The 16,967-nt window shown below is 41.1% G+C and overlaps 1 protein-coding gene across 6 annotated transcripts in view; it reads left to right on the top strand.

The window, feature by feature from the left end:
- ARPP21 (cAMP regulated phosphoprotein 21) overlaps positions 1–16,967 on the top strand; it is a 246,702-nt gene that overhangs the window by 141,765 nt on the left and 87,970 nt on the right. For all 6 annotated transcript variants that reach the window (XM_063130022.1, XM_063130056.1, XM_063130046.1 and 3 more), the window contains exons 8-9: positions 1,725–1,784; positions 2,142–2,282. In XM_063130022.1, coding sequence (XP_062986092.1) covers positions 1,725–1,784; positions 2,142–2,282 — 201 coding nt within the window. The remainder of the gene's footprint in view (positions 1–1,724; positions 1,785–2,141; positions 2,283–16,967) is intronic.

The following is a 16,967-nucleotide window of genomic DNA, read 5'->3' as shown; positions in this document are numbered from 1 at the left end:
TTACCTGCCTCAGAGGGACAGCTTTTTCCCAGGTGTCTTGACAGTAACTGGGTTTGCACAACATGAGAACCCAGACCAATTCCTGCAGGGAGGCTTGTACATGGGCAACAAGCTACCCCCAAAACCCATGGCTTGTTCTTGGGGTGGTTGTTGTTCCCATGATAGGTTTTTGTGTCATCAGAACCCAGACATGCCAACACATGGGTGGCAGGCATTGGGCAGCGAGCTTATCAACAAGAGTGGCAGAAAGACCTGCTGCTCTTCCCAAGTGCAGCTGTGAACATGATCCAACTGTAGGGTGGCCATATGAAAAGGAGGACAGGGCTTCTGTATCTTTAACAGTTACATAGAAAAGGGAATTTCAGCAGGTATCATTTGTATATATGGAGAACCTGGTGAAATTCCCTCTTCATTACGGCAGTTAAAGCTGCAGGAAGTATACTAGAGTGACCAGATTTAAAAGAGGGCAGGGCACCTGCAGCTTTAACTGGTATGATGAAGAGGAAATTTCACCAGGTTCCCCAAATATACAAATGATACCTGCTGAAATTTCCTTTCCAAAACAACTGTTAAAGATACAGAAGCCCTGTCCTCCTTTTCGTATGGTCACCCTACCCAACTGCTTCCAGTGCCCCTTGCCAGTGACAGCCCCTCCAACTGGGCCCAAATGGCACTTTGGAGAGGCTTCACTGGCTCCCACCAAGTCCCCCCTACAAGTCACAATCAAAGCCTTTAAAAAAAACCCAACAACCTTTGATTAGCACAAAACAGGGCCAAAAATATTTTTCTGCAGTTTCCCAGCCCCAGAAAAATGTTGCCCATGCACAAGACACCCTGCAGGAATTGGTCTGGGTTCAGCATGACAATCAAGGGAATGTGCACAGATGGACCCCTCTTTCTTCCTTTCTCTCTCTCTCTCTCTCTGTTTTAATCGGGTTCTGCCACCAAGTCCCTTAGGATTCCAGTCAGAGTGAGCCCAATGGTCTCTCAGGCTTACCTGGCTTATTTCACAGGGTGAAATAATAAGCTCCATCCGACAAGCGTTTTATTGCACGCTCGTTACTGGGCACTCACAGAGTTTGTTCAGGCCCCTCACATGACGTCTGCCTCCCGCATGCCTTTTGCTCCTTCTGGCCTTCATTGTGCAACAACAACAACAAAACCCTGGTTAGGTCCGATGTACTTTTAAACACGGAATTGCTGCTCTCTCTTGCTGTGTGCAGGAGAAGCAGTGCCATTAGAACAGTGGACTCAATGGGCCTTGTGCTTGTTGTGTACTTCCTCTTTTGAAAGAGGAAGTAACTGAGGAATGAAAACACGGGTGGAGAAACGACGGTAGGGAGCGTGTTTTCCCCCGGTGTGATGGAGCTTAATGTCATGTCGTATGAATGTGGCGTAGCAGTATAAAATAAGATAACCATGTGAGGCATTCTGAGTTTCATGTAAGGAGGATGGGAAATAATCTATTAAAATGCACTCCATTCAGCTGCAACTAACTTAGCTACATTCCTATTTCCAACTGATAATGAGAGTATTAAGTCTGAATCCTTTCTGTGAATAGGAAATGAAATTAGTCCCACTCTCTCATTGGGATGGGGAGTACGATATCTTTAAGCAACTCATAAACAGAACCCAGTGCTTGGTGGTGGGGGTGGGGAGAGGCACCATCAATATATTTTTTTTCAAATTTGAATAGTGAATTATTTTACTTTTTTTATTAACAGGGATAGAATGATACTATTAAAAATGGAGCAGGAAATTATTGATTTTATTAGTGACAACAGGTAAGTTTATTTTCAATATTGGTTTCTGGTTTGGTGACTTGTTTGGGAAATTGAATGCTAATCCTCTTGCTTACCTGTATTTGAATAAAACAACATTTTAAATGAAAGGACACAGAACATATTGAATTCTGTGTATTGCACAGAATGCAATACACAGAACATTAGGAGGATGGGAGGGGACTTTTTAAAGAAATTTATAAAAAATAACAACAGGATGATCCAATTTTGCATACCAGATTAGACACTGGAGTTAACTAATGTTAATATTAAACATTTCTTTTTTAAAAAAAGTGGGCTGCTATTTTTCCATCATGTCAGAGGCTGCATCATATTGAGCCCTTTGACGTTTTGTTCCAGTAATCATTATAAAAAGTTCCCCCAGATGTCGTCGTATCAGCGAATGCTGGTGCACAGAGTGGCAGCTTACTTTGGCATGGATCACAACGTGGATCAGACTGGGAAATCTGTAATTATCAACAAGACCAGCAATATGAGAATGTAAGTGCTACTTCTCTGTTCGCTTTCTATTCCCCTTTTCTAAAAATCAGCTGTTATCATGGCTACATTTTGTTCATCGTTTCCCAGGTGTTTTCTTTGTTTGTTCTATTGTTCTATTTCTCCTATACTCAGTAATTTTTCTTACTTTTACCATTCATTCTCATGTGGAGTATCATTATGCCTGTCCTTGGAAGAACACCGAGGACATGAAATATGTTCAAGCAAATCAATCTGTTTGTTGATAAGAAAGCTATGCAGTGCCTCTAGAATGGAATGTTATTTTTCCTGGTCACCTATTACCACCATAATATTGAGGGCTGGGGGAGGAAGTAAATTGTTGCCTATTATTCTTACCAGGAGTAGTGCAGGCTATTATGTGTAATGGTACTTTTAACCCATACGGTTAAATGCATCCTAGCTTTCCTCTCCCTATGTATATTCTTTTACAGGAATCTCTTTTTGCATAATGAGTCCGTTATCTGGTATCTGCTTTTTAGATGCAAGCTCTCCCCCCATATATATTATTATCCCTTCACAGTTCCTCAGCTGTCTCTGAATTAATTCACTTTGCATAATAAATGAACTAAGACCATCTGGTATGTAGAAAGAGTGCAAGGAGTTGATTCTTATATCATTAAGTGGGCAAGAATATATTAATTTATTTTATTTACGAATGCATCTCTTGCCATTTCCACCACAAAAGGCACCTAAGACAACTCACAGCAAAATAAAAATTCATAGGCAGCATACCCACTAATGTCTGAGGCCTAATTGGGCAATCTCCTTTTCGACCAAACAGATTAGCCTTATCCAGAGGTTTGCAATCACTCTATTGAGCACATGGAACTCTTGTGGATGCAGGTTGCCCCATTAATGTTAATGGAGGAAAACGATCTGTGCAGTTTGATTTGCTGCTTTCATTAAAATGAATGAAGCAGCCCATGCAGTTAAGGAGACTCTGTGGATAATTCAGTGTCCCTGCTTCTGTAGGAAATAGCTGGATGGAAGCAAATAATGGAAACTTATTGACCCAATTCATATTTCATGCTGGGCTCATTGGAGGTCACTTAAATCACAATAAGCCAGGTGAAATCTGAATATTTAACCCTGAGCAGGGTGTGTCTGAGTCATGCCAACTTGGCCATCAAAGGTGATTTTAGGGTTAAACAACCCTTGGTTTGTTTTAGGGTTATGTGAAGGTTGTTTAACCCTCATGTAACCCTCAATGACTGAGTACACATGACTATTCACACTCTTCTCTATGCATTCAGTCAATGCACATTTGAATGTCTGAAAGGTGCTATTGTGAATGATGAGCTCATGTATTATCCCAGCATGACAGTATCTCTTAGCCAGTGCTGCCCATATCGCATGTCAGAGATCTGTGAATATTAAAGTTGACCTCCCAAAAAGTATGGCCTTGAATCAAAGGTTTCTTTGCAGTTAAAATGGGAGGCTAAAACTGAGAAGTAAATTTTTGGAGTGTGTGTGAATTTTATAAACTGGGATGGTGAGTTGGGAAGAGAGGAGTATTTCATCGCAGCCTACAGTTAACTTAAATTTGGACTTTTTACCCATGAGCTCTCCCATTCATTTCATGATTGAACAGATCACTTACTTATTGAAATAAGTAAGAAAGCCAGTTGTGGTCAGGGTGGCGTGGCAGAGGCCCATGTATGTTTCATAGCTGAAATATTTGCAACAATTTGGCTGGGATTGAAGGTGCTGTGAACCTACCCCTACCCCAGCCACCCAAAGATTAGGAGAATGTCTAGGGTGCTCTACAATAGGATGCCATAAGTTCCAAGAGACTAGTATTGTGCTTGCACGGAAGCGCTTTCTGCGTTTGCACAGGCGTCTTGGCTTTTGTAAGGCTATATGACATGTAGTCACACAATGTATGAGCATCTCTGATGTTCTTCCAGAATACTAACACAAAATTTAACACAGAACGATGCATAATCCATTGTGCCAGATATGTCATAGTTAAAATATGTTGTAGGTAGTACTGCCCACACTGAAGCTGTTAATTCCTTGTTTCAGCAACAGAGTGGTTTGATTCACTAGTAACAACTTGTTCCAAGCCGGGGTGGGTGGGGAGGACCAATACATTGCGGCCACATGAATGTATCATTTAAACAAAATCTGAAGAATTCCAGCAGCAAAGAGTGGGCTGGTTCTGATATCACTGAACCATGATCCATCATCATGATCTTGGCCTGGTAAATGCACTCTCTTTTTTCCCCTCCCTGCCATGCTCCCAGCTTCAGCAAAGCTATCTTACTTTCTCAAGCCATGGTTTCCTGTGACATCTAAACCAGGGAACTGGTTTAAGGTCTCCCTTGAAATGAGCATCAGATCTTGGTTTCATGAACTGTTTCAAGAAAGCCCTTAAACCAAAGATACCTTGTTAAAATGTCACAGGAAACTGGTTAAAAAACCCTAAGCTTTGCTGAAGCTTGACACATGAGGGAAGGGAAGGAGCATGCAGGTACATGACTCATTCCCAAGGTGAAAAACCGTGCTTTATCAGACTGGGTTCATTATGTCTGAATTAGGCCAAAATTGCTTTGCAAACAAATACTAATGTATATTTCTCATATATTTTATGTTGTAAACCGCCCAGAGAGCTTCAGCTGTGGGGCGGTATAGAAATGTAATAAATAAACTAAATAAATATATTTTCCACATACACACCTGGACAATATGCCCCATTTAAAACAAAACAACAGCTTTAATAAGTGGATACATTTATGATAAATTACAGTAACAGATGAGATTCACTTCAAATTTGGCAACACTATTCCACTGAAAGACAAGAAAGCTACTCTGGTAAGCCTCACATTTTACATGTATACAACTTGCCATTAGTATGCTGTAGGCTCCCTGTCCAATTTCCTTCATTCTACTCAAGCTTCTGGTTTCTTCATACTCATTCTACTCCCAGTTCCCTGATTCTCAGCCCAATGCCTATTCTGCCTCATTCCACCATCCTGTTCCTGGGTTGTCTTCCAGCCTTATCTTTCCTATCCTCTGTCTACTTACCTCATAATATGCAGCCTTCCTGATTAAGGCACTTAGTACCTACTACCCTTCTTAAAGTTCCCTGTGATAAAGTTGCCTTAATTCTCATCGTCTTGCCCCAGCCCTTTCTTCAGTTTCTGAAGGACCTCATCTCCTCCATCCCTCTTTCTGTTAGGTCAGTGACTCTTCCACCTTTCTACTGTTCACAACCCCCTGTCTGCTTTCATTTGATTCCTTGTCTTCGGTCACTCGGCCTCAGGGATGTGTTTCCCTATTTCATAAGCCTTCTTTATATTTACCTTCCCAGACTTTAGCTTCTCTGTTCATATTCTTCAGCCAAAATGAGATTATTCCTAGTCTAACAGACCTCTTTCTTTTCTCACAGAGATAGTACAGTTTATCAGTATTCCTACTGCTAACATCGCCCGCAATTAGAATGCTTATGAATATTCCAAGACCTTATAGCAATTCAGCTAATGTTTAGGGAGCCTTTCAGGTACAGGCAACACGAAGGTGGCAGCCAAGGTTCTGCTTATTATATAAGATGGGAGAAATGGCTTTATATCATGTCTTTGTAAAAGACAAGAAATTTTGATTTTTCACGTTGTTTGTGTCATGTTGTTGTTATCCTACTTTTCTATTGCACACATCCAAAGTGGCTTACGAAAACCTAAAGACAATCTGTTAAAAAGCAATACATAACAAGAGCACCATAACACAGCAGCACTAAGGCTAATATGTCAGTTTAAAAACAAATCAGTCCGCAAAAGCAGCAGCAGGCATCAAAAACTTGTAGAAATAAAATACGTCTTAAATACTTTTCTAAACGGAAACAAAGATGGGAACTCGGTAGATTTTCTCTCTCTCTCACAAACTCTCTCCCTCCCTCCAAACATGTTTTTTATTTTGGTTCTTTTCAGAAAAAAGAACATGAGGGAAGGGGAAAAGAGTTGCCTAGCTGATGTAAAGCATTAGAAAGATCTCACTGAGAGAAAATGAGAACACCTGGGAGATTCCACATACCTAAATTTGTGTCTCCTAGTTAAAACTATAAATAAATATGTAACATACATTCTCGTAGAGTAAATAGTGCTTTGTTCCATGAAATATTATACTCATTTGCCTAGGAGGGAATGAATTTTTAGTATCATTTATATGAAATGAAGATGGGACTCCAGTAAGCTTTGTCCCCTTCTCCTTGCTAAAATCCCACAGAGTAATCAGTTTATTAATTAACTTGATAGTGATTCCAACTGTATGGCTGTGGGGGATTCGTTGCTCAGATTTAAGCTGGCTGTAAATGTGGTAGTGAGTCACCCGGACATACTGAACTCCCAGGAGTAGGCACCATATGGACCTCTATTATAACATGAATGCAAAAAAAAAAGTCACCTTGGGGTGGGGAATGCAGTGGTGTGAATCTCTGCTCAGTTATGAGGAATAGGTGTTTATTTTGTTTTGTTTTTTCAGAAAAAAAGCAATCTATTGATCCAATAGCTAATGTGATTCTAAGGATTTGTTCAACCCTGGTATTTACTCTTAGTGATTAAGATTATGATCAGTTACAGAATGGCACTCCATGTATTCTAAGCAGGGTGAGGACAGATTTATTTTGGAAATGAATTGTGGCAAAGGCATTTAAAACAAAGAAAAAGAGAGGGGCTACCATTTGATTCTTTATGTACACAACAGTAACCACTTTGGCTTTGTACATTTCATGAGTAGGTGAATGGGCATTTGATTCTACTAAGGCTTTCATGTTTCAGTCTTCCTAAACATGATCACCATCCTATGACAAACCAAGGCTCCTTCTGCACCTAAGGATTATCCCAGGAAAATGGAGGGATCGTCCCTGCCTGCTCCCGGGATCCTCTGTGTGTCATTTACATGCACAGGGATGATCCCAGGACGATCCCAGGGGGGAAAGGCAGGTGTAGAACCGGCCCAAGTCTGATGAACTAAATTCGTCCCTGAAATGTTCATATACAGCTCTCTTGCCCCAAAAGTCATACACATGTATCCAAGGACAAAACGTAGGCTTAATGGACCTCATCTAATGACTCTATTATTATTTTTCAGTGTAATGTAATATCTAAATTAATTTGTTTGGAATTAAGGTGGTCGTGTACTTTATAGCAGTTACACTGTAATAAAGTGTTAGTTAAATATTAGTCAATCATTGGAGTCTTTGTTAATCACTGCAGCCTCACAACTCAGAAGTGTAATCTTGCCATAAATAAAATTAAAGTGATTTGTCTCTAGAATGACCTTGGTAACTGTAAAGGAAACTTAATGTGTTATATCGTATAGTGTTGGAAACATCCCCAAATGGTTTTATGAGTCAGTATTAAACTAGACCAGGCAAATTGCTGGGAACACTTGTTTGAGAGAGCCAACTTCCAGATCATTGTCAGAGCTTTTTTTCATTGCTGTCTCACAATATCAGCATTCTTATCTGTATCTAAAACTACAGGCTTGCCCACAAAACAATGTCCTAGTTCCCTCTGAGTCGGTAAACCTTCAGCTGGGCTGTATCAAGACAAGTCAGAAGGTGTGGCTCACATGAGAGAGTATTCTTCCATACATGCCTTTTTTTAAAAAAACCCAAAAAATCAAACCCTGCACACAGGTAACAAGTACATATGCAAGGCTAGAACTCTTGTTCCTGACATCTAGTTTTCTATGGCCAGAAATACAGGAATTTTGTTTTCCATACAAAGAAGCATTCAGTCATGTGAATCTACACCAGTGGTACAGACCAGTTACAGTGCAGTAGAATGCACACTGGAATTAATGAAATGGTTTCTGGTATAAGCTGCTATTAAAAGAAGAGACGTGAAAATGCCTAGGAAATACTAACTAGATTATACATGCATACAGTATTTTTTTAAGAGAAGTAATGTTTTATACAAATGCCAGTTTTCAATGTGCAGCCTGTACTTGTATTCTTTAAGGTTTTTCTTTTCTTACTGTGATTTTCAGTAAAGATCTGTAATGTTTGCAGCTGTTTGGAGTCTTTTAATACCTCAACAATGAAATAGTAATGTCTAATGTACTGACTGTCCTGTTTAGCCTAAACCTGTGTCTCATAAAAAAAAAAAAGACCTAAATGGAAGAGAAATTCAAAATATTGAGCTGCATATATTGGGTTAAATAATTGAGTCACATGATTATGACTTTCATCAAGTATAGTGATGAATGTGATCCTTTTGCTGTATTTTATCAGGTAGGGCATATCTTCAGCTGGTCTTTTGCACAAAAATTATTGAGATTCACGTGAGCAAGTGATGTAGCTCACAGTGCTTCAGGACCTGTTACTGGCATTTCCCCCACCCTTCCTCCCATAACACAGCTTCCTCCTTCTGTTCATTGTGAGGGGTGTGTGTGTGGGTGTGGGTGTGTAAAAGTCTGCTTCTACACAGAAGTCTCCTTAATCATGGAACCTCGGCATGCCTCTGCGAGAGAACACGTGCAGTACACATGCCTTAGGTTCAAAAGTGACATCTCTATTAAAAGGATCTTGGGTAGCAGGCCTGATAGTGGTTACCAGTCATTAAACAAGAGGGATTTAGATAAGGGCCTTGCTAGACCAGGTGTTAGCGCGGTGTGAGGCCCGGTTTCCTTCCTGTGCATCCAGATGATGCACAGGGGAATCCGGGGTCAGGAAACCTGCCTTAAGCCGGCATAAGCGAATTCGCTTATGGCCCAGCTTTTTTGCAGCTCTGGCCTGAGGCCGGGGCTGCGAAACGTCTAGCAAGGTCCGTGGCTTTTTGCGGCTGCTCGCTTACTCGCGAGTAGCTGGGAGAAGCCACGGACTGGGCACAGCGCTCATATGAGCGCTGTGCCCATCGGGCCGGGGGGGATCTTGGGGGGGGAGAGAGGGGCGGGGGGAAGGCCGGACCCGCCAGGAGAGAGGGGGGGAGAAGGCCAGGCATCGGGGACTGGGGCGAGGGAAGGAGAGCGGCCATCGGGCGCAAGGAACAGAAAGCCGGGGACAGGACATCGGGGATGGCGCGGGGGGTGGGGGAAGCCGGGGACAGGACATCGGGGATTGCGCGGGGGGGAAGCTGGGAACAGGACATCGGGGATGGGGGGAGGACGGGCGAGCGAGGGGGGAGGGGGTCATCGGGCATTGGGGGAATCAGGGGCAGGGGGGAGCTTTATTGTTTTTTAAAAAAGCACCTAACTTCTCTGGCGGCTCCCCGGCGCACATAGTCCCTGTAAACAAAAAAAAATGGCCAACGCTACGGGCTTCCCGTTGCCCTGTCGTGTCGTGCGTCTGGAAGCCGGCAGGTCTAGCAAGGCCCTAAGTCATCTGGACACATTCAAAGTAGCCATAACATAGCCATCAGTAACTAGGAATCAATGGCTAGCAGCATTTTTATCAGCAGATTCCTCTTGGCAAGCCCATGTGTGTTATAGGAAAGTTTTACATGGGTGTGACCTACATAGGATAGGACCAGGGCGGACTCTTTAACTAGTAAAATTAGTATAAATTCTGATATTTGATAGTCATAGTGTGGCTCAGGACTGCACAACGTGTGGCATAGGATGCTAGAGAGTTCCATCAGGACTACATTTTTAAGGGAACCAACCTAATTCTCACTTCCTGGACTAATACACAATCAGAACAGTTATCCTTTAAACTGCAAATTTTGAGATGCAGCTCTGGGCTCAAAAAATGTATACAGGTGTGTGTGTGTGTGTGTGTGTGTGTGTTGAATAATTGAAATGAATAATTTGTGTTGTTTAAAAATAACTAGCAGAAAACAGGTTGGATAGGATATACGATTAAACTTAAGTGAAACTGACACAGATCAGAAGCAGACCAATCCAGGCATCCCTACTTGTGACCTACAAAACTAAATGCTTGCGTAAGTTAAATACAGTCCAGAAGCAATGTACTGAATAGCCTGCAGTCATGTGGCCTCCAGCTCAGTCTCATGTATTGGAAGATTTCCCCTTCCCCCAAGACTTTGGTAGGCAACTCTATATGGATATTGTGTTGCTGGGTCAAAGGTTGTGCAGGCCTGGTCTTGATTTCCAAAACCATTTTGAGTTGTTTTTTTTGAGAGAGTAGCTTGATGACTGCTCATCATGCGTGCTCCTGACTAGGGATAAGAAGGTAACTTTCCCCCATTCTATTCCTTTGTTTTTCCTGTAATTCAGTCTGCCTTGCATTCCTCCTGGATTTTAGTTTAAAAAATATTTCTGGAATTGGAATCTGTGTGCAGTATGCTGCAGGTTTTTTGGTGTGGTTTTTTTTTAAAAAAAACTTCTTTCTGTTCTTTTGAAAAGTGCCATACAAAAAGAACTTGCTACAACCATATATATGACCACAGCAAATTTGATCTCCCCCAATTTTTTCAATGCACTCATGCACATTTGTATCACTAAAACTGTGCGCAAAAAGAGTCTTGGTGTAGTCAGGATTTGGTTTCCCCCCCCTCCCCAGTTTATCATGAACACATCCACATGCAAATTGGTAACAGAGAAGGCAAAAAACAAACAAACCCCAAAACTTTAAGGAACTGAAAGCTGTGCAAACTCATGCATGCTGCTCCATATACACTTTTATTTAAATAAAATAAATAACATTTGGAAAGAAAAATTGAACATTTGGGAATACCTAATGCATTGGTTTAGTTCAGAAACAAGCAGAGGTAATTCAAAACTCTTAAAATCTGGAAATACATTCTAATGAGAATTTGGGAAGCCTCTCTCCTCTTGACTGATTGCCTCAATGACCTTGTTGTTGTTTATTCGTTCAGTCGTTTCCGACTCTTCGTGACTTCATGGACCAGCCCACGCCAGAGCTTTCTGTCGGCTGTCGCCACCCCCAGCTTCCCCAAGGGTCAAGTCTGTCACCTCCAGAATATCATCCATCCATGTTGCCCTTGGTCGGCCCCTCTTCCTTTTGCCTTCCACTTTCCCTAGCATCAGCCTCTTCTCCAGGGTATCCTGTCTTCTCATTATGTGGCCAAAGTACTTCAGTTTTGCCTTTAACACCATTCCCTCAAGTGAGCAGTCTGGCTTTATTTCCTGGAGTTTGGACTGGTTTGATCTTCTTGCAGTCCAAGGCACTCTCAGAATTTTCCTCCAACACCACAGTTCAAAAGCATCTATCTTCCTTCGCTCAGCCTTCCTTATGGTCCAGCTCTCGCAGCCATAGGTTACTACGGGGAATACCATTGCTTTAACTATGCGGACCTTTGTTGTCAGTGTGGTGTCTTAACCTGTTTTAAATGTGTATCACAGCTGTATCTCACCATTTCCTTGGAATTTTGAGGCTGTAATCCATGATTTCAACACATATCTATAATGTGCTAGTGCATTCAGACAACCAACACCACACTCCTGTTATATCTGTGACATGGCTGTCATTATAATGCTGTATTTCACACATTTGTTATCATCATTAACATTTTAAAATGGATGAGATCACCATGTACACAATATATAAAGGCATGATTTGTGGGCATAAAAATAATACAAGAAAATAAGGTGTGCTGTGTCCCCCTAAACTTTGAGAAGATGATGATTAAAGGCAGTGTGCATTAAAGACAAATAGAAATGAATGGGCATAGGAGGGAGGAAGAGATGAATACAGAAAAATGAGTTGAAAACCTGTAAAGCTTTGCTCTAAATCTGTTCAGCTTATTTGAATTCTCTTTGTAGCAACACTTTTTCTATCCCCTGATAGAGGAGCGTATATCAGCTACATTAGTCTCCTGATGGTATACATTTCTAATTAGATTTTCATTTGGGTTTTTATTTGGGGCGGGGGGATGTGGTTATCCAGCATTCACACTGGGCAATCTTTGTCCTTTTTCATCAGTGTTGCTTCTAATGTTTTTTTTCCCTCTATTCTGCAAATCATTTACTGAAAAGGTATGATATGCTCTTCTACATCAAGCTCATTTCTATACCATCTGAGAAATCAGAGAGTATTACAGAACCCCAGAAATAGAAATTTATTTACCCTTGTCTTGCATCCAATGCTGCTGTCTTGCACTCAATTGCACTGCTATCCAAGTTTATTGCAAATGGTTCTAAATTGCTGAAGCCCAGACTGTTTTCAGACCTTTTCAGATCATCTTTGGTTGCTTTCTCTAAATTCTTTCCCTCTGTATTTTTCAGTTACTGGGCCACGTTGCTGCTCTTTCTTCTTCTTTGACTCTTGCTCCATCTTCTTTTTATCCCATTTTTTCCCCAACTTCAGCTATCGTTTCCTTTATATCTCTATTACTTCCATCCTTGCGTCAGAACTGCTGTGTATATCTTACACAAACCCCATTCTATTTTGAAGTGTAACCATTATAAGTTCATGATATCTCCTATTCTCCTGCTTTATCTCCTGATGAACAGACTTATTTCATATCATGTTATTTCATTCATTGTTATTCTCAGCCTTGTCATCTTTTTTGCTACATTTGATTCTCCTCTCTGTCCTTCTCTTCCATTGGTTCCTCCATGATTAGTTTAAGTCCCATCAATTTCATTGTTTCTCCTCTCATCAATTGACTAACTCTTGCTCCAAACCATTATATGCAAATAGGGGAAGGAAGACAGTGAGACACTGTATGTATTAAACACAGGAAACCTTACACCAATTATTAGAATAACAAATCTCACTCTTTTAGAAATAATGAACATGTGTTTGATCTATTACGGGGTGTGTGCATGTATAGATTTGTCAATATGTTTTTATATAATAAAATAATAATATTATTTTAGAATGAGATTACAATATTTTCTAACAGTTGTACTGGAAGACATGCTTCCATCAATTGAATCCAGCTGGCAGTTTGAAGGAAACATTCGATCAATCTGTAGCAAGATTATCAAGCAAGTAAGCCCCATTTACACAAATGGATTTAATAATGTACTACATCTGTTTTACTAAAGGATAATTAAATTATACCTTCATTTGCTGTATTAGGAGGAGCCAATTCCTGCACACCATGATAATGAGACAAAGCAAAATTGTCTAGTTGTGTGTACTGTGTGCATAATTGTCCAACTGTGTCGCATTGGTTCTGGAAGTGTGAGGTTGGCTCCCTAGTAAGATTTGCTTCTGTTGTGTCCATCCCTAGTGTCATGTTCATACCAGAAGGAAGGATGAAAATAGGTAACAAATCTATAGGTGTCATGACCAGCAATGCCATGTTCTAGGAATGGAAGGTAGAACAGCAATTAAATGTGCTCACGCTCCTTATTGCCCTTCCTTCCTGTGATGTTTTCCTGCTTCCACCAGATGGAAATCTTTTCTTCTCTGGCTGCCTCTATCCAACCAGCCTTAAAACTCTCTGGGTCTCAGATACCCTATGTAGTGTGTGTGTGTGTGTGTGTGTGTGTGTGTGTGTTGGCTAGAAGACATGAGGTGGGTAACCAACATCAACAGAAAGGGACTGTAGTGTTTTAAATTACATTTTTAAGGGATTATGATGTGTATAATTCTTGTTGGATTCCAACCTCAGAGTGCCAATGGTGTCCTTCCCAGTTAGTGTGCTACACAATGCTCTGTACTTTTGTGTTGATCTCATAAGAGCTGAAGACCAATGGGACAACTTTCTGGGATTTTAGGTACATAACAGCTGTGGCTCCTGGCCCTCTGCAGGTGAACTTGGCAGCTTTATCTCATTTGGCAGCTTTCTATGCTGCTTTTTCTGGGGCAAAAATGGGTTCTAAAGATAGAGTGTCAGGTTTATTTATTTATTTATTTATTTATTTATTTATTTATACTTTTGTATCCCACCCTATATCACTGGGATCTCAGGGCGGGCATAGAGATAATATCAGAACAATGAAAACATAAAATATACACAGCTAAAGAAGTATTAACAAATAAAAATCAGTAGAATTTTTTAGAATCTATAAAACCAATTAAATTAATACTATGTATGACCATGGAGAATTTAGCCCTCAAAGGTTTTGATAAAGAGCCATATTTTAACTTGGCATCGAAATAAAGCCAGTGCCGGTGCCAGTTGGGCCTGCAAAGGGAGGGTATTCCGCAACCGGGGTGCCATAGCAGAGAAAGCCTTCTCCCATGTCCCACCATAATGTATGTCTCACGTTGGCGGGACGCAGAGGAGGGTTCTTCCAACATATCTCAAATCTCGGGCAGGCATATAGAGAGAGAAGCACTCCCTCAAGTACCGAGGTCCAAAGCTGTTTAGGGCTTTAAAAGTCATTTCCAACACATTGAATTCTGACAAGAAGCATATAGGCAGCCACTGCAGTTCTTTTAAGACCGGTGTTATATGGTCTTTATAGGTTGTTCCATTGAGCAGTCTAGCTGCTGCATTTTGCTCTAGCTGCAAATTACGAGTTGTCTTCAAGGGCAGCCACATGTAGAGTGCATTGCAGTAGTCTAATAGAGAAGCTACCAGCACATGGACTACTGTGGCTAGGTTGTCCCTGGTGAGGAAAGGCCATAGCTGGCAGATCAGCTGAAGCTGACCCCAAGTGCTCCGGGCACCGAGTTCACCTGGGCCTCCAGCGACAAGAAGGGATCTAGGAGTACTCCCAAGGTACACACCTGCTCCTTCAGAGGGAGTGCAACCACATCCAGAACAGGTTGCTTACCCAATTCCCAGGCTCTGGAATTTTATCAGGATTCAGTTTCAGGTTATTAGCCCTCATCCAGCCCATTACAGCCTCCAGGCACTGGTCCAGCATCTTCCCCGCCCCAGCTGACTCCGATGACAAGAAGTACGGCATCCTGAGGGTATCTGTCCGGAGAGCAGGACATCTGAGCTCTTCTGTAACAAGTGAAAAAAATATGCATCTGTTAATGAATACTTCGTTACACTCAGAAAGACTTATGTAGCTGTTGTCTCAATTTTGGAAAATCAACGGGGAGTAGTCAGCTGGGTCCTCCTGTATGAGGCCAGCTCTGCCTGTTACTGTCTGTGCACAGACGGCCCCAGTGGTCCTGCTCTAAAAGTGGCTTCTACTACTTGTACAAATTGATATCGCAATTCCAGGACCAAGCCCCCAAAATGAGCAGAAACACTCATTTCTGGAAGGGTGGAGGTCGCCTGAACCCTGCCCCTTCCAGAAGTAAGCGTCTCCTCTTGTATGGAGCTTGCCCTTGGAAGCACAATATCACATTGCGTAAGCGGTAGGGGCTGCTTGCGGATTAGGGCCTTCTGCGCCCAGACTGGATACTGCTCATTTAATCCATGTTTTACAACATTGAAGGGAAACTTTAAAATTCCATATATAAGCTTCTATATCATTTCGCGATTTCTTCCAAAAATCTGGCCCTATATAAATAGCAGGTGCTTTTCCATAAATGATGTACAGGTTCACAAATGAGTAGTTATGCAAAAATGAAGTCCATAATGACACAACTGAGTATGTCAAATAGTCTGTATATGCAGAGCAGGTTCTTTGAATGTAGTTTTATTTTAAATATATATATATCTTACCCGCCTCTCCCTTTGGATCGAGGCGGGGAACAACATTAGTACAGGAATCAACACAACTTAAAAATTCTTCATTTTACATTGATCTGGGTAGGCCTGCCGGAAAAGGCTAGTCTTCAAAGCTGCTTTAAAATCACAGAGAGAGTTAATTTTACGAATCTCCTCCAGCAGGCCGTTCCACAATCCGGGGGCAACAGAAGAAAAGGTCCTCTGAAACTGATGTCAGTTTCCTTGCACATGTGTTTGCGGGGGCGGGGGGAATCGAAGCCTGCTATCTCATGTGGAACAGTTACTTCCAAGTATAAAATGTAGAGTTAATCAGTATACTGAAGCCTCTGTGTGTGTGTGTGTTACTGTTTGTGTTTCAAAGCTGCTATGTAAATACTGTAGAAGTCCTTCAGGCAGTAATATATGTCTTGCAATATTTGGTAAACTACACAGGTTTTTTATTATTACTTTACAATTTTATTTTAAGCATAAATAAAAATGCAGGACCAGGCTACATTTTAAAAGATCCTTTCCCAATCACTGTATTCCTGAAAAAAGCCTTTTCTTTTTGTGGTTAGACTTACCTATCACTTAGAGTGGAAATGATTTTTTTGTTTACATTCTGTAATAAATAGACTTGAAGGTCAAGCAGCTAAAAACAAAGGCTTCTGTGTACTACAGAGAATCATTATTGCTTTGCTAATTTATTGGAAACGAGTTAATTTTAGAGTTGAGCTACATGTTTCTCAGAGTGAAATGGTAGGCTGAGGTGGTTGGATTCTGGATTGTACCTCTTCAGACTGCAGGTAGGATGTTATATTTTTTAAATGTTCCTCTCTCCAAAAAAACCTCTCTGCAAATTGAAAAATAGCATATTGGGTAATTGGGTAAAAAGGTTTATCACAGCCCCTTTTGTCATGTACTAGTTTACACATTGCAGGAACTGTTTATTTGGAAGAACTCTTAGTTTATCTCTGTTGAATATGTGCTTTTTTTAGACAAGGGACTGTCTGAAAAGGAAACAGTCGTGCTAGATTCAGTCTAAGTTAATTTCACCCTGTTGACACTAAAATCAATGAGATTTAAGTTACCTCATGACTAACTTGCCACATTGATTTCAACAGGGCATAATGTTAACTAACTCAAGCTGCAATCCTGTGCACGTGGATTAAACTCAATGGAACATACTTCTGACTAGACATGTACAGGAATGTGTTGCATATCTGGATCTAACCCA

The sequence above is a fragment of the Elgaria multicarinata genome, chromosome 1 (assembly GCF_023053635.1).
Source record: "Elgaria multicarinata webbii isolate HBS135686 ecotype San Diego chromosome 1, rElgMul1.1.pri, whole genome shotgun sequence".
NCBI classification, from domain to species: Eukaryota; Metazoa; Chordata; class Lepidosauria; order Squamata; family Anguidae; genus Elgaria; species Elgaria multicarinata.
Note: the sequence above shows the minus strand (reverse complement) of the source record. Positions and strands in the feature narration are given on the sequence as shown.